The sequence below is a fragment of the Stegodyphus dumicola genome, chromosome X1 (assembly GCF_044657685.1).
Source record: "Stegodyphus dumicola isolate Sdum_Otavi_A_Nest chromosome X1, ASM4465768v1".
NCBI classification, from domain to species: Eukaryota; Metazoa; Arthropoda; class Arachnida; order Araneae; family Eresidae; genus Stegodyphus; species Stegodyphus dumicola.
Genome location: NC_140780.1, coordinates 201,301,363 through 201,327,609, shown reverse-complemented (window position 1 = coordinate 201,327,609; position 26,247 = coordinate 201,301,363). Strand labels below are relative to the sequence as shown.

The 26,247-nt window shown below is 33.7% G+C and overlaps 2 protein-coding genes across 3 annotated transcripts in view; one reads left to right on the top strand and one right to left on the bottom strand.

Moving 5' to 3' along the window:
- The window catches only part of LOC118202389 (4-hydroxyphenylpyruvate dioxygenase-like protein), a 176,142-nt gene extending 172,606 nt beyond the window's left edge, over positions 1-3,536 (bottom strand). The window contains exon 1 of the mRNA XM_085808038.1: positions 3,357-3,536. The gene's annotated coding sequence lies outside the window, so the exon portion shown is untranslated. The remainder of the gene's footprint in view (positions 1-3,356) is intronic.
- FipoQ (F-box/LRR-repeat protein FipoQ) overlaps positions 1-26,247 on the top strand; it is a 134,327-nt gene that overhangs the window by 44,961 nt on the left and 63,119 nt on the right. The window contains exons 1-3 of one of the 2 annotated variants that reach the window (XM_035354825.2): positions 3,812-4,018; positions 8,299-8,509; positions 22,181-22,444. In XM_035354825.2, coding sequence (XP_035210716.1) covers positions 3,899-4,018; positions 8,299-8,509; positions 22,181-22,444 — 595 coding nt within the window. In that variant the 5' untranslated portion in view covers positions 3,812-3,898. Of the gene's footprint in view, positions 1-3,811; positions 4,019-8,298; positions 8,510-22,180; positions 22,445-26,247 lie in introns of those variants that run through there. The other variant, XM_035354826.2, reaches the window with a different exon arrangement.

Sequence of the window (26,247 nt, the reverse complement as noted above, 5' to 3'; positions counted from 1 at the left end):
TTAGCTTGGATATATTTATTTCTTGGAATGATTTCATAAATTTCAGTTAAAAAAATCATATGAATACCATAAAAAGGAAATTGCGATTTATCTTTTTGATTGCAATCAAAAAGCAAAATCACGATCACAAAACGCTAATACACAAAAGAAAAAAAAATACTAAGTGTTCAAGTGTTCTTTTTTACTTCCTTAAACGGAATATTTACCCAAAAATATGTAATCAGTTACCTGTACTGCGATACTGTAACATGATCAAGAAAATATGCGAAAAACTTGATTCTAATAATAATTGCAAATTTACGAGTTTTGAGAAAAAAACGGAGCAATTTCCTCCTTCTATTCTAATTTTCCTGAAAATTTTATATTTGATACTAGTCCTGTGAATTATTCGAGTTGAATGTTCTCAATTTTTTTTTATAGAAAATTAACTTATACGTAAATTTATACCATATATAAATACCAGCAGTATTCGTAACACAATAGAAGAAATTTAAAAGGTTGAATAGCTGATTTTGCTAAACGTGAGCATTAATTGTACCAGAGTTCAATTTTTGTCAGGCTCTTGATTAATATAATTTATATACAGCTTATATTTCGTAATATACTGTAGTGCGATTTACATAAATGAAGCAAATTTGAATTATGACCAGGACATTGTTCGCAAACTTGAAAAAATTTAACTTTACTTGAAAAAATTTAAATTTCAAGCCTTAAACCTGAAAACTTAACTTTTATTTAAACTTTTACGTGAAAATTTCCTAAAATTTTACAATCTGATATTTTTTATTTGTATAAATGTGCATGAGTATCCACATTGAATCCTTTAAAGTACATTTCCTGCACCAAAACTAAAATTTGTAATAAAAGTTTTTAAAATATTTTCATGTTTCACAAAATTTACAAATTTCGGATGTTATATTTTTACAAACGTTTTAAAAGTGCAATCTCTGCAGGATTTTAATTACTTAGAAACACTTGCTTTCTGCTGTCTGTACATGTCGATGAATTTCGATCCTTTTTCCTGTTATGATTTTCTGTTTTCAGTTTGTCTTAAAAGTGCTGAAAAATATATTTATTGATTGTTTATGTTGGTTAATGTCATAGATTTCTTGAATGTTTGGGAATATAAATATTTATTTTGTTTGAACACGTTATAAGCACATTCCTCATTAATACTCAATATAAAGGAAAATACGACAAAATGAAAGAGAAATAATTTCGTTAAGTGAATTTCATATTTCTACTCTGAAGCAAAAATATGATCATCTGTTTTTTATTAATTTTTGTTAGAGTCAGCAAAGAGAAAGAAAGCATACAAATTCCTCTTACAATATATAGCATTCACATTAGCAATTATTCTTCTGTCTAAGTTTGTAGCTTAGTCAATAAGGACATTAACAATTTTAACTTACAGTTTGTAAATCTGTTAATATATTGCTCTTAACTACTCCAAATATTTTGCTATGCTACGCAGTAAAATGGGTTGTCAAGAAATATTCTCCCCTCTCCCCCCCCCCAAAAAATAATATCTACTTTGTAATTTAAATTAAAAAGTTTATTGAAATCTTACTTCTAAAATTATGCGTATAATTCGTAGCAGTACGTAAATGTTTGTTTCTTATAAAATCAAATGCAATATATTATTTACTTCAGTAATTTTAATTTTGATTTTTTATATTGAACTTAATTAAATTTTCCATCTGTAAGCGAAGACAAAGTCCAACTATCCCTGCATCGATGAAGCATGCTTTGAAAACTACGAGCTTTACGAGGTTTCCAAAAATAACTTCATCCCAGTTTAAGTTCTTAACGTGGCATTGCCTCTTCTTCCAAGAGTATAATGTGGGTTACCAAGACTGGCAATTAATTCCAAATTTTGTGAAAAAGAGAGTTTTCTACTTTTCGTAGGAAAGCTACTTTTTTACAAATTAGATTTATAGAATTAACCATATGTTTATTAATGAGCTTATTTCTAATTTCTAATCGCTAATAATTTACCACAGTACCAGTTTGAAAAGGAATGCTTTTCTATTATGTCACATAAATTTCAGTCTGCCCTGAGATAGAACATTTTATGTTATTTTTATTGATAATCTTTAAAAATATAATAAGCAGAGAATCTCAACTCTTGTAGAAGTAATATATTTAAAATATATCATAAAAGTTATAGTTTTGTGACATGCTATTTATAAAGCAAATATCGCTGCTCAGACGGGATAGTGGTTAGTGACTCTAATTACGGTACCGAAGGGCTCGAGTTCGAATCCTGGAGAAGACATGGATGCTTCTAAATGTAAAATGCCTTTGCGGCATGAGAGCACTCCAAATATACGGCGAGGCGAAAGTCCCATCGTGTGGTTTAGTGGCATGGGTGAGGAGTGGGAAACTCTCGCCCCCCCCCCCCCGAGATTGCTCTCTGTCAAATTTGGAATGGAAGTAGAAGTCCAACCTTTTTGAGGCTCTGGAAACTATTCTTCCGTGAGATACGGATTTGACAACAAACAAACAAAGGTGTAGACCAGGAGTTTTTAGCGAGGTTGGTATTAACTATATGTTTATTAATAAAGTCATTTCGAATTTCCAATCAGTCTGTCCTGAGATAGAACATTTTATGTATTTTTATTGATATTCTTTAAAAATATAATAAGCAGAGAAACGATGAATGGTCGATAAAAATTTAAAAGAGTCGATGAAAATTTAAAGGATGTCAGTGATGATCAAGGGGCCGATAGCTAAATGTGCATCAGCCGTTAATCAGCATAATCAAGATCCCATTGATTACAAAAATATTTACTGATAAAATTAATAATTAATTATTTATTGGTATAAAACTATATCATACAAAGTCAAGTATTATTCAAAACACAAGGGTACGCTAAGGTTTGGAATATAAAAGCCATCCAAGAGATATATACTAAAATAAAAGTTGTCTGCGAACCGATATTTCTGATTTTTCTCTTTTATTACCTAGTGAAAGCAGGCAACAAGAAACAGATTATAATTATTTGTATTAAAACTATGTTGTATGCTGCAAATTATAGAGAAATGTGTAACGGCCTATGTAGAAAGGCTTAAAAGGGTTCGATGCAAAAAAAGGGTTTGGAATACCTAGTATAGACTAATTTTCGCCTCCAAACTTATGCAGAGATTTTGCGTTGCACTTATGCTTACTCAATATAATATTTATTCTGAAAAGTGTTTCAAAAAATAGATTAACGTCTGAAAGGATTCATATAGCATGCAAATTCTCATAATCAACTTGGCATTAAAATATTTAACTAATATAAAGTATTTCATAACTAAAACGAAATGTAGTTAATTAATAAATGAAGGAATAGAAAGGCACGTTAACTCACATGGCTTATGATCTTTTGCCGTTAGTGCTTAAACATTGTGACGAGTGATATCACTCAGCTGCACGTCAGCTTCATTTAGCCCTTCATTTTGGAGTAATTGTCGTTGAAAATTTCTTCATTTTCTTCTTTATTAAACCTATATAGCATGCTTGTATATTTTAAGTAAAAATGAAATTTTATTGATAGCAAAATTATTATTATTATTATTATTATTATTATTATTATTATTATTATTATTGTCGTTTCTGATTTTTAAACGAAACAGTCTCCGTGAACTTGAACTCCAGATGTAAATACGCTTTTCATTCATATTTATGTCTGGCTATATTCTAATGCATTTTGGCGACGAATCAGAAACTGCACGGTACAACCCTAAAACCAGCAGCTGAGCCAAGAGTTAGAGACGAATTTTTAAAAAAAACTCCAAAACACGAACGAAGTGAATGCTATTTCTATTATTCAAAGTCCTATTTAGAAAAAGTGCATCCGGTGTATTTTGCCAAACAATAGAAAGGTTATAAAAACCTCTTGTTCTTCAAGGCATGGATCGCAGACTTTCAATGTGGGCCATAACACAGGATGTGTCTTCGGCTGCAATTTCTGGCATCAAAGAAAAGGATGGGCAATCCATACACACAAGGAACGGATTTATTCCCTCTGCGGTAATTAATTAATTAATTAATTGTGATAAGGATCTCACTTTAATTTTTGGAATGGGATTACAATAAGGATTACTCTTCTAAATTACAGTAATTTTATCTACGCTATACAAAGACATATGAATTAAATTGAAGGATGAATCAGTATGTGTCTGTGATCTACGTAGTGTCAATGCTTTCATTGTGCGTATTTTGGGGACTTTGAATTCTTTCATATTATTCTATTTAGTATTATTTTCATTTTTATTTGACAATGCCTCTCGACAGTTATATAATAATAAGATTGGTATAAAATATTAAAGCAATTATTGCACAAACATTGCAATAAAAACATATATTGCTGTTGCCTTTTATTATTCCATCTTCGTATATTGTAATAGTTCAAAGGAATTTTTAGACAGATTTATTGAATTATAGCATAAAATAAATGAAGAATAAATAGCTTCCGACCCATTTGTAGGAAACTTATATTAACATTATATAGAGAAATTCTTCTGTTGCAGATACATATCATTAAGATTAAAATGCAGTAGTACTTAGTGGTACAATGTAGATAGTATTTTTACGATTAAAAATAAGAACTGATGTGTGCTAGCCATACCTTTTCCGACTACTTGAAGAGAAGTACATTTCTGATAGTATACACATCAGTTAAATCAAGAGACTTTTATGTGTTAAATCTCTTATACTACATAAGCATTTGTCTTATAATATTGGTTGTTTCGTCAATATAATTTATTCTGGATTCATTAAATCTAAATTTCTAATCCTTTCTAAATTCAAAATTATTTTTACTTCAAGTAAAGTAAATAAATATTATTATGAATTTTATTTCTTATTGTAAATTAATGTACGGTCTAAAATCCTAAAAGAAAATGCATTGATATGACTTTATATTTGTGATTTTACTATTTTAGGGTTAAAAATAATTACGATGAAATAGTTCTGAAAATCTAAAAGCATTAAGAACAACTAATTTTATGCCTTGAAGTATGAAAAGAAAACGGTGAATTCTCTTTTCCATATTAAGTACCAATTAAAATCCTGCACTTTTGATTTTTTTAGAATATTAACTAAACTTTATGCATGATTGACATCTTGAGTGTGTATATCAAAAGCTCTTTTCTATATTTTATGCATCTTCTACATACAAAATTATTATTACAGGAAAAATCAAATATTTATAGAAAATATAAATGAGTGTTTTTATGTGAAAATTAAAGCACATCTATCAAATATGCTAATGTCCTAAATGTATGTATGAGTATTAGTTACTTAGTGCATTTATCAAGTATGTTAAGATCATAAATGAGTGAATATTTCAGATGATCCTAAATTTATTAAATCATCGAAAAGATTGTCTAAAATACATCTAGATATAAAATTTCACAAGCAATTCAATTAATATGTAAAAAGCAATTTACATATATTTTAAAAATATTAATTAATAAATTAGTTCTAAAATAACATGCATGGAAATAACTTGATCATATTATAATATTACCAGATGGTGGAATTATATAACTGAGAACTGAAAAATATGAACCTCCATCTTCTATCCAAATATTTAAATCCATTCAGTCGATTGCTTTTTCGCTATATGAGCTGTAAAATTAACTAAATACAAATTAATAGTTTTACTGCTTACTAGAATGCAAAATTCAACCATTATTACTTTATAAAGAAGGTGCAAAATTTTTCGCATAAAAGGATAACATGAAAAATGAAAAATATTATGTCTCACAAATTAAGATAAAAATTTTTCAATAAATAACATTATTTTTTCATAACTGATTTTTCATGACATGTATGAAATACGTCTGTAATACTTCTAAAATGTATTATTTATGTCATGAAATACGTCTGTCGTACTGAAAATAATAGGTGACATAATATTTAAAGTGGCAAGCGGTATTACGCAACTAAAATTCTGTCATGACTTATTCTTAATGCTAATAACATTTTTTGTTTTTCGAATAATGTAACTTTTAAATATACTAAGCTAGAAGTAACTATACCAGGCTTTTTTAACACTGGCAGTACCTTTGTTAAATTGGACCGATACAGAAAAGATGGCATGAATTCGTATAATCGTTCTACGATATTATAGAAGCGGTTCCTTAAACCAAAGCATCACAAAAAAGCAAATTAGATAAATTACTGAAAGAAATGTGAAAACTTCTATCTATAAAAGATCTGTTTTCTATCATAATTTTGAGGTAACTCTTTAGTCTTCGAGAACTGGAAGAAAAACGTTCTTACTTCCGTTTCCTCCCGCAATTTCCAGCTGGAAGGTGTATTTTTAGTAAATTGTGCCGCCAAGACACGAATAGAAGCGTACGAGTCTCAATTTTCCGACCATGTGCTATATTCTAACGCCGTTTTTTTTTTTTTTTTTTTTTTTTTTTTTTTTTCTAATTAGATATGAGTACCCTTATCAGTACCCCGCTTTTCTAAAATTCTAACTTATTCTAAGAGTTTCAACGAACTTAGTGTCATTAATGCGAGCTAACTTTTCTTAATATTTTTTTTTAATTTTACTTGGTTTCGCAATTTAAGAAGCTCATTAAAATAATGCGTTTGTGATAATAACGTTTTGCTTAATAAGAATACTTAACAATGCTATGAAATCATAATTTAATATTCTTGTAATAGTAAATTCCGGTCAAAATCAAAAATCAAGATATCAGTTTAACTACCACTGTGTTAAATTTTCACTACAAAGATTGAGTCCTGTAAAAGGGCTTAGGAGAAAATTTAAGTTCTTAGATCTATTTGTATTCTCTCTTCCATAGCCAAACTTTAAACTTTTCCTCCTATACTTACTACACGTATTGCAGCGAAAAAAGGATAAACAAAAGGAAAGAAAAACAAGGGAAAAAATTTAGATAAATTTTTATATTATAATTTAGCAATAAATATTAACTCATAGCATTTTTAAAATATATTCATATTTTAATATAAACCTAAAAGGAAAATTATTCTTTTTTGCTAGCCATAAAAACCTACTTACACATGATCTTTACCTCTAGAGTTGTAGAGACATTATGTATTTTTGGAAGCAGGCAAGATGAAAAAATATGCAACGCCTTCGTCGGGAATCGAACCACGGACCTCTGGAATACCGGCCCAGCGTGCAGAACCACTACACCACAAAGACACGCTAAGAAAGCTGGAGAAGTAACTTACAAGCAAATATCTTCAAATTGAGCTAGTCTCAATCGGTTGCGATAGTAGTAGTGTGTGTGTGTGTGTGATTACGGCAAAGCCTCGAGGACTATCTGCCTAAGGGGAGGGATGCCTTCGTGGAGAACTTTCTAAGGGAAACTGGCTCGTATACACGTTACATATGGGGAAAAGCACGAAAACGCCCATGCAGCCAGCCCGTTCGTGGGATTCGAACCTCGGACCGAACTACCAGTGTTCAGTGGCTTTACCGCTCTTCCGCTGGTAGGCCCTACGCGATAGTAGTAGTTGGAAAACTTTATATTAATCCCTAAATATAATAATTTGTTTCTATTATTTTTTATGCTTTAATTTTTGATACTCACTCATCTATATTATAATCTCACAGATAATTTCATAGCTACCATAGCATCAGAAAACGCTTATACTTCTCACGTTTTCCTCTACAATTTATCAATAATATAAATTAATGGGAAACTTTGTATAACCTATGAAATTATATAGTATTTAGTTATCTCAAATATCAATATACTTTAATATTAAAGTTCAGTGAAAATAGTATTTTATTAATAAAGTGTAATCCCATCTTATATTATACTACTTCGAAAATATTCTAGTAATTAAGCTTTGAAATGCATTAGCTTGTAATGTGCAGATGGTTGTATTTATGCTGCTGCATTTTCTACATATACAATGACTTACTTTACTGTATTATGCTATTAAATAGTAATTAAACTGTAGACACATTAGGTTATTACAGATGTGACAAATGAGCAATGCGCTCGCCGGGACTTGAACCACGGACCTCTCGAATACGCGCCGAGCGTGCTGACCATTACACCACGAAGGCACGCTAAGAAGACGGGAGAAATACCTTACATAACAATTGACCGCAGTTTTACTTATTGGAGTCAATTATTATTTTTGTAGGTTATATTTCTGTTAATTATTTAGGCTTTTCTTTTATTCAAATCAAAATATTAAATGGTATAGGATAATGATGACGATGATGCGTGAAATAAAAAAAAAGTTTATTGTAATTTAATATTTCATCACTGCTTTTTTAATAAAGAATTTTTCAATTTCTTCTCTTCCAGACTATCGAAAAGTTGCCTGACAAAGTGCTACTCCAGATCTTTTCGTACCTCCCTCATAAGGAAGTAGGACGACTGGCAAGGGTATGCAAAAAGTGGAGAATGATATCCAGTGATTCCAGGCTGTGGACTCATGTCTCGTTGAGACCAGATGTCTCGGGGCTTCATGTGACCAACATAGAAACCCTCTTGGCTCTCATTGCTGTGAGATTCGGTAAAGATGCATTTCTTTCATACCGCAATGCGCCCTTAATTATGAAACGTCAATACTTTCGTATAGTTCAAAAATAACAGACTAGGTAGAAAATAAATAATAAAAGTGGATCAGAAAAAATTATTCATAGAAATACGGTTCATAGTATACGGCTGTAATGTGAAAGACCTTTTTATCCTACGTAGTATATAATTTTCTGAAAGAACAAATCCCCAAAAATGATTTGAGTAAGTTTTTCAACCTAAGTATCAATTTGTTTCTTGCTGAACGAATTGAATCCTAATCCTCAGCTTCCAAGCCATGATTACTAATGTTTAATAAAAAGCAATTCAATGTATGATACAAATGTGGAATAGTTTCTGTTAGAAAGTCATCCACTAAGGCAGCAATTCTCAGTCGGTAGTAAGCAAGAGAAAAATAGGTGGTACGCAAAGAAACAAAGCATTCTTAACTATTAAATTCAAAAATTAAATACCCGAACATCCTGTTTAAGTTTTTTCTCCAACACTTTCAAATTTATGCGAACTGAGCTTTGTCCAAGGTTCTCAAAGGCTTTAACAAAATAATCCTTTTTTAGTTTCACAAATATTCTTTTAGCCATAGACTATAAGATATTTCTCCCACCTTCTTGGCGAGCCTACGTGGTGTAGTGGTCAGCAGACTAAGCGCGTAATTGAGAGGTCCGCGGTTGGATTCCCGGCGAAGGCGTTGCTAATTTTTTATCTCTTCTGCTTCCAAAAAGTGCCCAATGTCTCTACAAGACAACAAAATTTTATCATATATGCTTTTAAAAGGAGTAATAGAAATGGATGTTTTATTTTATAGGAAATAAAAATAAGTTACTATAAAAAGATAATAGTATCTCATTAATTCTTTTAGAGTTGATTTATTTATTAGCATGTCTACACTTTCCGTGGCCACCATTTCAGGGCTCATAATGCTCTATTTTAAATTATATATATATATATATATATATATATATTTTTTTTTTTTTTTTACGTCGAATTGCTGTCTCTAACAGCAAGTATTTTATCCTCTTGTTGCTTTGACGCGATTTGAAAATATCGTCGTTTGTTTTTGATGAACTCGGAATATATCGCGCATTTAAATATTTGTGAAAGAATACTAAAACAAACCTAGATTTTCAAAATAGAAAAATGGCTAAGATTAACAAAGCTGAAAAGTGATGATTCACAGGTTTATGGATCCAGGACAATCCACTAGCGCTAAGAATACTGAAAAGAAAAGAAAAATTGTTTAAAGAAAATGTAATGAAAGTTATTTATCATTTGGGTTTCACTGGAATGGGAGAGGAAATGTACCCTCAACCTCAATGTGTTATTTGCGGAGAACTATTATGCAATCAAAGAATGAAACCATCGCTTAAAAGACATCTTAAATCTAAGTATGCCGATTTAAAGGATAAATGTGAAGAATATTTTAGTAAGAAATTATCACACTTCATAAAAGTAAACAAGGAATGAAAATCTTTGTTACTTTATCAGGTTCAGTGTTCCTCCTTACTTGCTTGGGGAACATTAAATGACCTGACTCGGAACAGGGAGCTTACTAAAGCTATCTTCAATAAATGTGGGAAGTAGACAAGATACACAGGAAGGGTATACGAAACCTTTTATTTTTCTGTCTTTACAATGATTTCCGGACTTCGGAATACAGAGACCAACCACTTGTGGTCTGAACGTAAGAATATAAAAATATTAACTAAATTCTAACTAAACTAACTTTGGATTAATAAACAAGTGTCGACTTGAAGATTGGCCGTATATCAACAGAAAGGCCGTATGTAGTACAGAGAACTGTTAACACTACGATACGTTTAAAATTATCAAGAGGATTAAACCTCTGGCCTCGAAGGCAACCAGCAACCGAGTAAAACTGCTAAGGCAAGCGGCCTGCTTCTACTAACTCCTTCCTCTCTCTTGCTTGGCAAAAAGCCACAACTTAAGTACTTGGCGTTCGCAAGACAAATTTGCATAAATAAGTTAAAGCTTTTAATTCTGGCCGGAAGTAGAAAATAAGAAGTGATAGTAAAGATTTAAAATAAAATAAACGTTAGTAAAACTTAAGATCCTTACATACTTCCCGCCAGAGTTAATTAGTTTGAAACTGAGGTCTAAAACGACCTTGTTGAAAACTTTTAGCTCTAGAATCTAACGCGAGGCCAATCTTTTACAAACATTTCTCACTAGAAACTAGAAATTTTAAAAAAATCGTTTTTACATTATCAATTCTATGAACAATTACTTTTCATCTGTACTTGCATCTAAACAGGAGTTGTTAGTTGAAATCTGGTTCCTTCCAGAGATCTGGAAGGAAAACTAGTTTAATGAAAGGTTACACAATTAAATGGCAAGTAACATGAATATTTATATTTCTCTTAACATTCTTATTTCATTCATGACTATTTTAATTATCTCTCCCCGTGCTCTCTGACATGTGTTGTAAAAGAAAACACCAAACACGAATGTGTTTATGTACAAGTGTTCAACACTACCGCCTGCAATCAAAACACTAACGTGTTAAAATTCAACATAACAAGACCTCATAATACACCTTATATTCATCTCTAAACCCTGAGGTACTACTCTGAAAGTGGCTAACTCTGAAGTGTAGCGTCAGAGAGCCTAACTACATTCATTCAACCTTTAACACGTATTCACAATAATTTTCTCTTTTTACAGCCACACGAATAAGTTAAAATTTTTTGGCATTACTTTCACTTTTAACATATCACAGTATTTCTTAACGCTTAAAATAACAGTTCACATTGTATATAAGAACATATTAACATGCCGTTAATTTTACGCATTTTAAAACATACATTAATAGTACATTGTTAACTTCTATTCTTTTCCAAGCAAGTGCCAATTCTTCTACATTGAAATACTACATTTCAAAAGTCTTTCAGACTAAAACTTCTTTCTTGCCAGAATCTTTTAAATAGAATTTTATACAATAACTTTTACAATATTCAAGTATTTACACATTCCTATTATATATTAATTTTAGTTCTACTCGCGAGTAATTGAAAAACATAATACTAAAATAGGTAAGAACTCATTTCTCGCCTTTTTGGCGATAAAGGTAGACCTCACATGAGGTAAAACGTCTTGAATTCTGCCACTTGCAGTAAGAATGTTCTTGTGTGTGTGTGATTACGGCAAAGCCTCGAGAGCTATCTGCCTAATGGGAGGGATGCCTTCGTGGAGGACTTTCTAAGGGGAATTGACTCGTATACACGTTACACATGGGGAAAACCACGAAAACGCCCATGCAGCCAGCCCGTTCGTGGGATTCGAACCTCAGACCGAACTACCAGTGTTCAGCGACTTTACCGCTCGGCCGCTGGTGAGCCCACAGTAAGAATGAGAGATTAACTTAAGGTTGCAAAGTAACATAAAAATTTACTTATCTTTGTGATATTCGGACATTCTTTTTTCTGCCCAGTCCTGGAAGGTAGCGAAGATTAGCGTTTGGTTTATCTTCCTTCTTGTGCGGGCTCGCCCTTCAGTTCCTTCCTCTATGAGCTTTCTTTTCCTTCCAGTTCGGTCACCCTTGAAGACCTTCTTTTTAGCATCTGCTTGTGTTCTCGGCCGTTTGATGGCAGCTGGTCTTGGCGGAACCGGGACAACTCTCTCTCGTTCTTGCCTGGATCTCGTTGCGGCTGTTCAAATTTTTCTTGCTTCTTTGCATCTGCAGCTGGTCTTCCTTCATCAATTCGTCGACATTTGCTGCGTAGACTCCTATCCGATGGGTAGATCTTCCGTTTTGGAGCCGTGTTATAGTTGCTGTCATTTCTTCTGACTCTCTTTGCATTAGTCGTACTTCTCCCTTCTTCATTCTGAGGGTGGTCGTTTCTTCTCATTTCTGGTCGGTGGAACGGCTTCTTTTTCTTGTTACCTTCAGTTTTCCAACGGCGGAACTTTCTTTTCAACTGCTCCTGTCTACTAATGGCATGCCCTTGTGATTTTCGTTGTTCCACCTCTGGAGCTTGTGCCTGCCGTGCCGGATCCTGCAAAAGATCTTGAAATATAGGCATTTTATTACGATTATAAAATGGTTTTATATGGTCAACGTTTGCGGTGCAGGTTTCACCATTCCTGGCTTTTAACACTACTACAGCCTGAGTTATTTTTTCTATGACATATGGTCCTTCAAATCGTGGATAAAATTTGGCAGTTTTATCTTCTGGTGCTGAAGAAAGTGAATGCTTAATTTTTAACACTTCATCCCCTACTTTATAAGTTACTCCCCGTCGTTTCATATCATAATAAAGCTTCTGTTTTCTCTGTGCTACTTCAGTGTTCTTTTTTGCTTCTTTAATTAATTTTTCTATATCGCCCATTTTAAATTCTGGGGCTCTTTGTTGAACATAAAATAATTTATCTAACGGCGTTATAATCTTTCTACCTAAAAATAACTCAGCAGGAGTTTTGCCCGTCGTATCATGTTTTGCGGTCCTAAGGGCGAAAGCTAATTCATTGACATAGTTATCCCAGCTTTTATGAAAATTTTTAACATAACTACGGATAATTTTCACTATATTTCTATTGACCCGTTCCGCTATATTTGATTGCGGCCGATACGGGACCATTTCTAAATGACGTATGCCCAGTTTTTGGCACATGTCTTCAAATATATTACTTACAAATTGAGGACCATTATCCGATATAACTTTTAGGGGCGCCCCGTATTTTAAAATATATTTATTTAAAATAGAATCAGTAACTAATTTCGCGGAGGCTCGTTTTAAGGGAACAATTTCGGTCCACTTACTAAAAGGATCAACCATAACAAGGAGATACCGACTTTTATTTAACTGACTTTTTGGGAAAGGGCCCAATAAATCGATGCCAATTATTTCATTTGGAAATTCCGATTTAATGCTATTAAGAAACCCGGCCGGGCGGAAATTAATATAATTAACTGCTTGACATGTTGGGCAGGACTGGACATACGCCCTTGTTAACTTTTGCAGCTCAAGAAAATAAACTGCTTCGCGTACGCGTTGAATGGTTTTTCGAATACCAGCATGAGAAGCTAAAGGGGAGTCGTGTAACTCCTGAAGTATATTTAATCTAAGACTAGCTGGGATAACTGGTCGAAATTCGTTGTTGGAATTCGTAGTTTTTGTATAAAATAATAGACCATCTATTAGTTCGTAATGGGCCGCCCTATTTCTTATCGCCACAATATCTTGGTGACTAAAATTTTCAGGATCCTTTAAATAATCATAAATATTTTTAAATTCCGGATCCTTACCCAGTTCGGTTATTACAGTTTCTCGGGATTGTATCGTACATGCTGTGAGCATTGCCACCTTTACAGTATTACCTTCTTCATCTATTTTTATTCTGGATAGGGCATCTGCTACGATATTTTCCTTTCCGGGGGTGTGCTTAATTACCAGATTATACTCTTGTAACTTGAGTGCCCATCTTATTAACCTTGGGGATAAGTTTTTCGCTGAGTACAATCTAGTTATCGCCGCATGATCAGAATACACTGTTGTTGGAGCTCTTCCAAAATAGACTCGGAGCTTTTGCACTGCTAACAGAACTACAAGTGCCTCTCTCTCAGTCGCGGAATAATTTCTTTGTGTTCTACTAAAAAATGCCACGGGCTGCTGATTTTGCGAAAGTACCGCTCCTACCGCATAATCCGAAGCATCCGATGAAATTTCTAAATTATCATCGTTTTCAGGAAATTTCAAAACAGGGGCTTGCGTTAATGCTTGCTTTAATTTTTTGAAAGCACTGTGGCTTCGTCCGTTCACGAGAATCTTGCCTTTTTCCTTTTAAATTTTAACAATGGTTCAGCAATAGCTGCAAAATCTTTTATAAAGGACCTATAATATGAACAAAGTCCTAGAAAAGAAGAGAGCTTCTTCGTCGTATTTGGCGGCGGATACTTTTGCACAGTGATTATTTTTGATTCGTCCATCTCGATTCCTTTCTGAGATATTTTGTAACCTAAGTATTTTAATTCAGGGGCTGCAAATTTGCACTTTTCGACATTAACTTTTAGACCAGCCTCATTTAAACATGAAAACACCTGCCTTAAATCCTGTACATGTTGGTCCAGATTATCACTAGTAATAATGATATCGTCTAAATAGATAAATGTGGTCTTTCCTAGAACAGGCCTTAGCACAATGTCCATACATCGCTGAAATGTTGCCGGTGCCCCTGAAAGGCCAAACGGCATACGCAAGAATGCATAAGTGCCAGACCTTGGTTATAAAAGCAGTCTTAGGCACATCTTCTGGTTTAACACCTATTTGAAAATAACCAGTCGTTAAGTCTAACGTAGTCATATATTTCGTAGAAGTTATGTTCCTTAAAATTTCTTCAATAATAGGTAACGGTTATACCGGATATTTAGTCATGGAGTTTAATTTACGATAGTCAATTGCAAAACGCCACCTTTTCCGATGTGTTACCGGATAGTCATTATTTTTCTTACATAACACAACCGGGCTAGCATAACTACTTGAGATCGGCGTTATGATCTTTTTACATAACATATCTCGAATGTGCCACTCTATAATTTTTTCTTTATTCTTATCATACTGATATGGTTTGTGGCGAACTGGCAGTGAATCTCTGGTGTCGATACTATGAGTAGTAACTTGAGTAAATCCGGGAATATCACTAAATAACGAAGCAAATTCACTTACCACTTGTCGAATTTTTTGTTGCTCTCCCTTAGGCAGGTGGTCGAGGTTTAACGTTCGTGGTTCTCTTTTTTCTTCTCGAACTGGTTTCATCGTCAGCTTAAGGGACGCTTCGTTAAAATCCAGTGTTGCTTCTGCCTCTGAAAGAAAATCTATCCCTAAGATGATATGTGCTTCCAGATTCTTTACTATAAAAAACATAATCTTTACTTGTTCGTCCTTGATACGAACGTATAGCGGTAATTTACCTATGCACTTGCATCTTTCTCCCTGCGCAGCTAACACTGTCGTATTATCCGAATTATATATGCGTATTTCCGAAAATACTTCCTAAAAAAATCTTCTGCCACACAGGAGCACTGCGCGCCTGTATCCAGGAGTGCGGTGGCTGGGATGTTATTCACCAACACTTCAATCTTTGGAAGAGTCAAATTTTTCACCATCACTGTATTTAACTTGAAGGAAGAGGGGTTTTCTTGGCCTTCGGATTTCCGCACCCTCCCGTCAGCAGAAATCCGTTTTAGTTTAAATCTTGTTTTTTCCTTTCCATGCTTTCCTTCTTTTTCCACTGGCCTTCATACTTTTTTCCCTGGATTGCTATTGAACTGTCGACGTTCGCCGGCTGTTTTTGGATACTCGGGTTTCCTTGCCCACTGATTCGCTTTGCTTCCATAGCCGTGTGCTTGACTTCGCTGTGGTCTTGGTGCACCAAATTGGTTTCGTTGCTCATATTGGCGTCTTCTTTCAATGTCCGCCGTTCTTCTACTTTCAAACTGGATTGCTAGCTCAAATAAATTTTCCAGTGTAGTCGGATTCCTTAATTTAATAAAGTCTTGTACTTGGGGAAGTAACCTCGGCAAAATCACTTAAATTATCTCAGGATCCGGACGGTTTCCATACAAGAGTTTGAAAACGTGAATTTTTCTTAAAATAAAGGTGGAAAGATTTTCGATTCGTTGCTGATATATGCTGAAAAGTTCCGTTTCTAATTTTGCACGATCCCTTACGACAGGGAAGGCTTTTACTAAGGCAGTCTTGAAATTTTCGTAAGTATAGGTGGGACTTCCCGCTTGACCCAAGAGGCTTCTGCCTATACCTTTGAACCAATTAAGCGCTTTGCCCCTCAAAGCGCTGGTAGCTAAGGTGACTTTGTGGAACTCATGCACGGGATACATCATGAAGTGGTCCTCCAATTTTTCCAAAAAACTGGTTACCGGTGAGTTTCCATTAAATGTTGCTTCTGGTTTCATCGATGCGCGCATGTCTGGACGATGTAACCAAATCCTTCCAGGGCGGCAGCTGGCATTTCTGGATTCTGAGCCGCTTCTGCAGGTAGCACAGGTTCTTCTTGAAACTCGGCCATGGTTATTCTTCTTCGTCGGGCGCCACTATCAGGTTCAGTGTTCCTCCTTACTTGCTTGGGGAACATTAAATGACCTGACTCGGAACAGGGAGCTTACTAAAGCTATGTTCAATAAATGTGGGAAGTAGACAAGATACACAGGAAGGGTATACGAAACCTTTTATTTTTCTGTCTTTACAATGATTTCCGGACTTCGGAATACAGAGACCAACCACTTGTGGTCTGAACGTAAGAATATAAAAATATTAACTAAATTCTAACTAAACTAACTTTGGATTAATAAACAAGTGTCAACTTGAAGATTGGCCGTATATCAACAGAAAGGCCGTATGTAGTACAGAGAACTGTTAACACTACGATACGTTTAAAATTATCAAGAGGATTAAACCTCTGGCCTCGAAGGCAACCAGCAACCGAGTAAAACTGCTAAGGCAAGCGGCCTGCTTCTACTAACTCCTTCCTCTCTCTTGCTTGGCAAAAAGCCACAACTTAAGTACTTGGCGTTCGCAAGACAAATTTGCATAAATAAGTTAAAGCTTTTAATTCTGGCCGGAAGTAGAAAATAAGAAGTAATAGTAAAAATTTAAAATAAAATAAACGTTAGTAAAACTTAAGATCCTTACAACTTTAAGTGGAAAAGCTTTAGAAGCTAGTGACCCAGTTAGCCGAAGAATTGCCAGGACTGGGTAGGATCACACTATCGGCGAAAACCTTGTTTCCAGCAGCTAAAGATGTCGTTTTAACATTATTTTAAAAAAAAGCTGCTAATGAACTTAATAATATTCCATTATCGAATAATACAATAAGTCAATGAATTCATACAATATCAAATTCCATAAAAGAGACACTTATTCAAAAAATAAAACGCAGTGAGTATTTCGCATTGCAAATGGATGAAAGTACTGATATAACGCGCTTTGTTCAATTATTAGCTTAGAAACGTTTCAAAGAAGATAAACGAATGCCGAAGAGTATTTATTTTGTAAATCTCTTCATGATAGAGCAACTGCAAATGAAATTTTAAAGTAATTGACAATCTTATGTCTGAGAATGATATGCCTTCGAATAAGTGCATTGCTGTATGCAGTCACAGAGCTCGCGGTTTAACAGGGAAACATTCCCGTGTTATTTCTCAAATAAAGATTCATATGTACCTGAAATTTTATCTCGTGAAGAAAACGAACAAGTTATAGAAATTTCCTGTGATCGAACTCTAACTGAAGATTTCGAAAATAACACACTTGTTAACTTTTGGGTGAACCGAAAAAAAAAGGCATTTCAAATAAAGCTATTACATTTTTTTTGCCTTTTGGGCAAACTATTTGTATGAACAAAGATTTTCTTCCACGTTATATTTGAAAATAAATACAGAACAAAATTAAAAGTTGATTCTAACTTACGGTTAAATTTAAGTGAAATAAGACCAGACATAAAGAAATTTATCTCTCTTAAAAAGGCCCAGATTTGACAATAAATTTTAGTATTATAACTTATATTTTGATAATTAAATGGTAACCAATTTTTAATCTATTTTTATGAGTGCATACTTAATACAAATAGCCAGTAGTTTGTACAAATGGCAAAATTTTTTTTTTTTTTTTTTTTTTTTTTTTTTTTTTTTTTGATATTTCTATTTAGAAAATGAAAAATAATCATTTTAAAATGTAGTGGTAGTACTAAAGGTTTTTAGTTTTTGTTTAGATGGCACGCGTTAGTCAAAACGTTGAGAACCGCTGCATTAAGATGTCCCTATCTTAGTATATAAGAGAAGACACGCAAAACTGACAACAGTAACCACCGCATTTTTTCCACCGATTAATATATAACATTTGTTTTCTACTATTTTCACTAACAATTTTGCAACAAATATAAATTGCTAAATTTTGATTCAGTAGAAAAATTCATTTTGAGTTACTAATGAACAGCTTTTAAACTCTGTTAATTTTCGTAACATGATTTCAGTGTCTAGCGCATTGTATGATCTGTGTATGTACGTTTAAATGATTTAAAATCAGAATAAACTTAGGCCTAAATAGGAATATTACAAGACGTTGTATTAAAGAAGAAACAATTAAAGCCCCTGACATCAAAATACTCGATAACAGCATTCGAAGTTTTCTGCTTCTTAATATCATCTCAACTAAACTGTTACGTGTCCTTCTCGACAGATTACTGACATAGGAAAGAATGTTAAACCAAATATTCAGATTTCGTTTAAATGTTATCTTTATCTATCTCCTGCATCCATCAATGAACGACTCATCAAAACCTCTGAACAAGTGCTTTTTAAAGGTTCGACTCCTGGGAAAACCTGACTGCGTTTACGACCAGTACCTGAATCTCAGTTAGGAATAAACAAAGTTTAACCAAAATACTTCATACAAAACATGGCCTAAAATTTTTGGAACGTCGTTTTGTTCCCGCCATTTCCCCAAGTAATGTAAATACGAATCAATTTTCTCTAACGAGTCTTAGGAAGACACCTCTCATGAGTCAGAGAGCCTTCTATTTTTCCTTCCCCCCCAATTAAAAACCTAACTTAACTACTATCGCCCTCCTATAAATCATATTGCCTGAGATTTGCTTAAAATTATTTTTAGCATTGTAGATTAGGCAAATTAATAAAACGTTCATTAATTAAAACCAACTTCCATCAGTGGCCGACTGTAAAATCTCAATTACTGGTCGCGTATTTCGGCTGCGACTCCCGCCAAATGAACGGACAGACAGCTTGAGGGTTAAGATGTTTTTCCCCACAAGAAGTATAAGGACACTTCAGAACTTATCTGACTAAGCAAACCTATCTGACTGAAAACAGAACATAATAGAGAATACTCTTTTTAGTCAGATAAGTTTTTTAATCAGATAACTATCTCGTCTTTCTTCATACCTAAGCAATCCAATCCTACTGAAGGCCAAAACTGGTTTATAATTATCAAGCCCAATGTCACAGTTTCTGTTGTTAATATTTATTTACATGTTAAGATGAGTTATAATATTCAATCATATTAGAATGCATAACCGCCTACAACTCAGGGTATTTCATTTCCTGTGAAAATATCAGATGAATGAATATTTAGGTATTTTTAAAATGCTTTACCATTCTATTTTTAAAAACTATGATAATTTCTAGGTATATTTAAATTGCGGTTGACTTCTTTTTTTATTTCAAGCAATTATTTTTAATGCAATATTTATTCGAGTTGCGGCCCAGTCAGTATAGTGGTCAGGGAAGCTGACTGCGATGCCGAAGGGCCTGGGTTCGAATCCCGAAGAAGCCATGGTTGTAACTGTCCGTCCTTTCATAGGAAAGGTGATGGTGGCCCACCTATTAGGTGCCTCCATAATAAAGAGACCAATACATCCGGCCTTGTAAAGATTAATGGACTGGGTTATATTAATAATTGTTCACAATCTGCCATTGGAAAATATATATATATATATTTATTCGAGTATGTTCTCTTTCCTTAACCTTGATGCTGTTATTTTGCGCGGGAAAAGTACAGATGCTTATTATTTGCGTATGAATTTAGCGAGATAAAAATCCACTCGTAAAATCTTTAATATGTCAACATCTATAATTTGTGCTGTCTCACGATCATCCATTTATTAGTCTGGTGATGACGTCTTAACTCTTCGAAAGATCAGATTAGAGAAAATTAGAAGATTGGATTGATTATCTGGTCAGATTTTTAGATTCTTTACACATTTTGTACATATCTATCCAATTATGTTTTTAAAAATTTCTTGTAATAGGTTTTAAGTTTCTAAAGACTAAAACTTCCCATTTACCTGTATTTTTAGCACAGCTTTTATTTTCGTGCATCATACCGTTTTTTACAGTACTGCATCTCAAGAATTTAAAGATCGAAACTTCAATAATCAACTTCAATAATTAAATTATTAAAATAGTTTTGTTATTTAGCTGAAACGCTTGCGCTCACGTTAATAAAAATCAAGTAACATCGAAATTTGGTTGGAGGAAGGAGTCTGCATAAACTATGGTAATTATATGATCAGTTTTGGAAGCATTTTTTGTTATATCTGCATTTGACAAAATTATTTTACAAAATACGGAGTAGTGATTCTTTTCCATTTCCGGAAAAAAAAAATAAAAAGAACGGTAATTTCTAGTGACTTATTCCTTCCGATGAAAAGTTTTTCCTGCCTCATTTTCCGACTATCAAAGTTACGGTGGCTTTCGTAATCATTACACATGAAAATTTCTGCCAGCTTTTAATGTATCCTATTTCGGTTAAGATGTATATTGGAAGAAAAGGGATCAAAGTACAAAGTGAGACATAGCTTATCCTGCTGCTTGTGATAGAGAAAAGCAATAGTAATATCGCCACTCTGTAAGATTCTCACTTGTGTAATTCTCAGTTACTGTAGAAAATGACGAATCTTAAGAACTAGTTAGCGAATAATCGCTTAAGCTCGTGTGATAAGAAACAACAAGATGGAAGGGTAACTAGTAACCCTTTATTATTCCAATAGGATTTAACAAAATCTTGGAATGTCCAATCGAAGTCTTGGAATGTCCAATCGAAGTCTTGGAGTGTATAATCAAAGCCGACACTTGGGCTTGAACTTAAGAGACTAAAAATTAAACTAAAACTAAGATTAACTAAAGAAATATAGCCGAAGCTATCAAGATTCTAATCGAGTTGGCCCCTTAACTCTAGTTGACTACGAAGCTTATCAAGGGCCTAAGTACGGCCCAGCGTAATAACAGCTTTGAGAGAGAGAGTAGCCAAAAGGCAGACGCGCGTAAATCAGAAACTCTGATTCTCTCTCTGATTGATTCACTTTTGTAATTCAGTATAATATTGACAGCTTATAGAAACAATTTTGTTTCTCATAAATAATCCTTCTAATGACGGAAAATTAAATGAGTGTAACTAACGAGTTTTTATCATCAGAAGCGAGAAAAAAAAGCGTATTTTCTTATAAGTTAGGTTAACCTGGAAAAGATACTCAGCAGGTTATGCTGTGTACAAATGCGATTGCCATTTAAGAAACACGCCAAAATTAGAGAACAAGAGATTCACTCGATAACAGTGTCAACTCGCAGGTTCTTGAACGCCATAAACGTAGGCATCGGCTGTTAATGTTCACTTGCGTGTAAACATCTTTTGCGCAAAACGTAATATTAGTTTTAGGTTTATATCTTTAAATTTTTTAGAAATGATGCATTAAGAATAAATCTTTCTTGAAAAGTAATAATCTAATTTCGTTAGCTTTCTTTTTAATCTAAAGTGAAAGCTATGAAAAAAGTATTTTAAGATATTTTCCAAATTAACACAAGAAGAAGGCATAACAAACACATTACGCCCGGGGAAAATAGTAATATTTCAGATAAAACTCTGAAAATTTAATCACCCTTTATTGTAAAATGAAACAAAAGTGACGTCCCATTTTCAGATATTTGTTTTAACCATGAAACTCGCATAATTTGATGCTTACCTAATCTGATTCAACAGTGATGTGATCACATTTAATGCAACTTCAAAGCACTGTTACATTTGTAACCACTTATTCTTTATTAATTAAATGTAGCCGAAATCCCAGCTTAATTGCAGAAATTTATTTTTCATAAATTATTTCACAGGTCCATCATTACGATACATAGAGCTTCCTATTGAACTGATCACGCACACAGTCCTCCAGGAGCTAGCTTATAAATGTACATCCCTAACCCACATGCTGCTGGATTTCTCTACCGCTATGCAATTGCATGACTTCAGTGACCTTCAGACTTTTCCTAGTAGACTAAGAACAATGTGTATATGTCTTTCTGAAGTCATCTTTATGGAAGGGTTCATGCGGAAAATCTACAATTTTATAAACGGTCTTGAAGTATTGCATCTAATCGGTAAGTAATCCCTACATAAAATTTCTTCTCTTTTGATTTATATCATTTTATGTTTGGCCGAATTGTCATGAAATTGCTTAACGATTAAAACGCTTAGCAATGGAAAGCACAGGAAAATTCTGGTATACTGAAGCGGTTAGATTACTAAGAGGTGTAACAGAAGCATGCCAAATTTGAAATTACTCAAAAATGTTGCTACTCTTAGAGAAATACTTTATACTTTTCGAGAGATTCTGATACAGATCTTGCCAAAGTTCAAAACGATTTTGCCAATTTCATTGTTTCATTCTTCGATTTCTAGAGAAGAAGAAACTTGTTGTTAGAGTATATTGTTCTACGGTGAACATTTTCTTTATAATCAAACCGAAAGAAGAACGGATTAAAAATGGAGGTATTTGGTTTTTAATTTTCCTAACTTTTAATGGAAATTCCTGCTCTGGTTATTACTTCTACTTATAAAGCGCAAAAATAACTTCACGATCATTTTTAAATGTAAATTTTTATTAATGTTAATGAGATGAAAAAATAGTGAGAACATTTTAAACAAAGTGCTTTAAAATTTTAGACTGTGTTTAAGACTATAAAAATATTCCCGCAGAAAACCTGTTACTCACTCAATAAAACACACATTAATTGTTATTAGTATTTGCACATATGTTATATACATATGAAATATGGAACAACCAAAATCCTGAACAGAGAAAGAAGCACTGATTCAACGAGTTCATTTCTGATTAAAACTAAACTTTAAAACTCAAATATCGAATTTTACACTGAAAATGAGAAGCAAATTTTCGTTTAAAGAAAATTTTTAAACTAACTAAAGACAAATTATAAATATTTAGATAGTGGGAAGTTTCTAAGGCAATAAACACTACATTTTTCTATTAATTGAAGTTGGTATACAAAATATATATTCTTTGTATCATAACCAAATCAAGAATTATAATTAACAACATGCTAATATCTTGAATGGGTATTTGAAGAAATATAATTTATAGCAATGAAAACAGTGAAGTAAATGAATAACAAAATATTGTATTATTTCGTGCTAACATCACTTCATGTACATAATTGTTACACTGGTATTTACATGTCATTTATTTACTTTTATTCTGTCTTTTTAATGCTTGAAAAGAAGCGCTAGTTTTTCACATTGGAAAACCTTTGCTTTCCGGTAAAAAATGAAATGTTGTTGCACAGTTAACCTACATTTATCTTCTCAACTGACTGTTGTCAGTCTACAAAACATAGCTCCGCAGATTAAGGGGAAAATATACCTTTATTAATAATATTGGGAACATTATGATAGCAACTATATTTTTCAGAGCTCGGTAATAAACTCTTATGGTATGGCTCAGTTTACTCATCACCATCAAATGGTGTTGTGTCATGTTTTCTTTAGTCTTTGAAACATTACAGGTTTAAGTTGCTAATTGTCAATAATATATAAATGGTAACTCCAACCTTGCTGTACTGTTGAGATCTATCTGCAAATTGAAATCTAAATACAAAAAACAGACTGGAAATTTTATTATTATTTCGTAACTTAAGTTCTTCATACAACTATGTTTCAGATGGAAATAACTAATAATAGCTACTTATATAATTTTCATGTGTGTATTTTATATACTATTTTCTTATGTACACAGTAATGCCCCGAAATTAATGTTGTCATTCATTTCTCAAGTATTCAGGCATGTCAGGACGAATATTTTCATAGATGCAATGTTAACCCTTCGGCGGTTGAGAGAATAAGCAATTCTTTCTTACCAAATATGCGCGATACCAATAAGTCGCAAATTTGCAATGCGAGCTAGCTCGTTTGCGCCTACTGCGGTACGTAACTGGAATGCGGACTGAGCTAGTTGATGACCAATGTAGGGAGTGATGTACCGGATAATTAATTTTCATTGATTAAAGAAAACCATATTAATTTGCAGTTAAAATTTAATAGTATTTTTTATAATACAGATTACTAATACTCCCAAATTTATGTACGTAATTTACAACATAATTAAAAAATTATATGATCTTGTTGGAATGAGGAAATTTCCCGAAACTGGAGAAAACTGGCATTGGAGAATGGATTGTCAAGACTTCTTCCTGCTAATTTGGAGCTTCTCAGAGTAAAGGACAGTGCTTTTTTTTATTCCCCCCCTTTTTTTGTTTTTTGTTCTTTTGTCATATAGTGTGGTGGCAGGAAACAACCTGCCGCTCCCCCCCAATATGACTTCATTTTAAACAGATAGTGTGTTAGATAAAACACATTGCTAACAACTGAACCAGGATTTATTGTGATTTATCAAAGTAATAAAAAAACTAGCACAGCCGAAACAATTAAATTATGACGTCTTGTGATTAAATAAAAAGATCGTAATATAGCTTAAACATCTGGTTAGTCTCCTTTAGGACAACTGCCGGCCCTCAGAAAGCCGCGAGATCAACAACAGATCATCAGCTCAGGATCGTGTCGGATATTTAGGAATGGGCCATCAGCTCAAGAATGGCCGAGGAATCTAGAAATGGCTGAGGAAGTTCCTACGGAGAGCCACTTGTCGCTGCTGCTGTTGCCGTGTGTAATTTTGACTTTTAACTTGGAACTTCTTTAGGTCTATAACCACCTGCAGGTTTCTACCTGAATTTCTGAATATATTCTGTCAGAAAGTTGGTCGGAAATATAAAATAATGCGCCTAGGGCTGCACTACTTGTGCAAAAATATATTGTCAAGTTGGGAAAGCGGTAAATGGTTATACACAATCCTTGGAAGTAAATAAAGTCCTAATCCGACTATAATCGTCAACAGATGTACACTAGACACTAACTTAGTGATGCATGTCTAAATAACTATTAAGAATCAGTCCTATTCCCTATATGTTCTGACGCAAAGAAATGTTAAAATATATGAAAACTTTAAAAAACGTACTAAAAATAATCACTTGATTGCTTTTGCACTTGATTGCTTGATCTTCACCACTTGGGAACATGAGACATTGTACTTTGACTTTTAAAATTGTTTAACACTGTAGGATCACATCCCGTGGTTGAAAGCAATTGCATTAAACTCTGAGGTTGAAGCCTTACTAAAGACGTTATGGCAAGATGTTAAAAATATAGCCATTCAAGTGAATTATATTCAGATCATTTAAAATAATGCTGTTAAGCACAAACCTTGGCGCAATGACCATGTTTCTTTGCAGCTTGTTCTGGAAACGATATAAATTTTTCCATTGTGTTTTGAAAGCGATGGCCGAAGCTGGTATGGCATAAGTAACAATGGCCTTATCAAAGAGATGGAGAGAAGTTTTCTTTCTTTCGACGCTGAGTTTTGAGTTCTGTCAAGCAGGCTCTATAAGGAGATATAAGTGGAACTAGCTTTAGTGAGGAGTATTCAATGTGCTTCCTAAAAGTAAGTTTGCAGCTTAAAATTACTCCTAATAATAATACTTAATCTATGTGCTCCGTCATTAGACTCTACACGGACTTGACCCAATTGAGAGACCCCCTATATTAGGCAAGTGGAGGGTCACCAGTCATTGTTCTCTAAAGAATTATTGCTCACCTTTTGCTACCAACACGGGGTACCAACCCAAGGTGGCAGAGTTTGAAAATTCACTTAACCACTGCTACCTCCTAGGCGCGCGGGGTCACCACTGTCGGTTCCCAGCTTTCACAGCAGCGGGGAACATGCAAGTTTGGAGATCTGACTGGCCATTTAGATGCCCCCCCAGTACTACGCAGGCTTGGACCGTTATTCCCGTGCACCAACCACACCAAGCGGAGTACAGAGTTCTTACCTCTC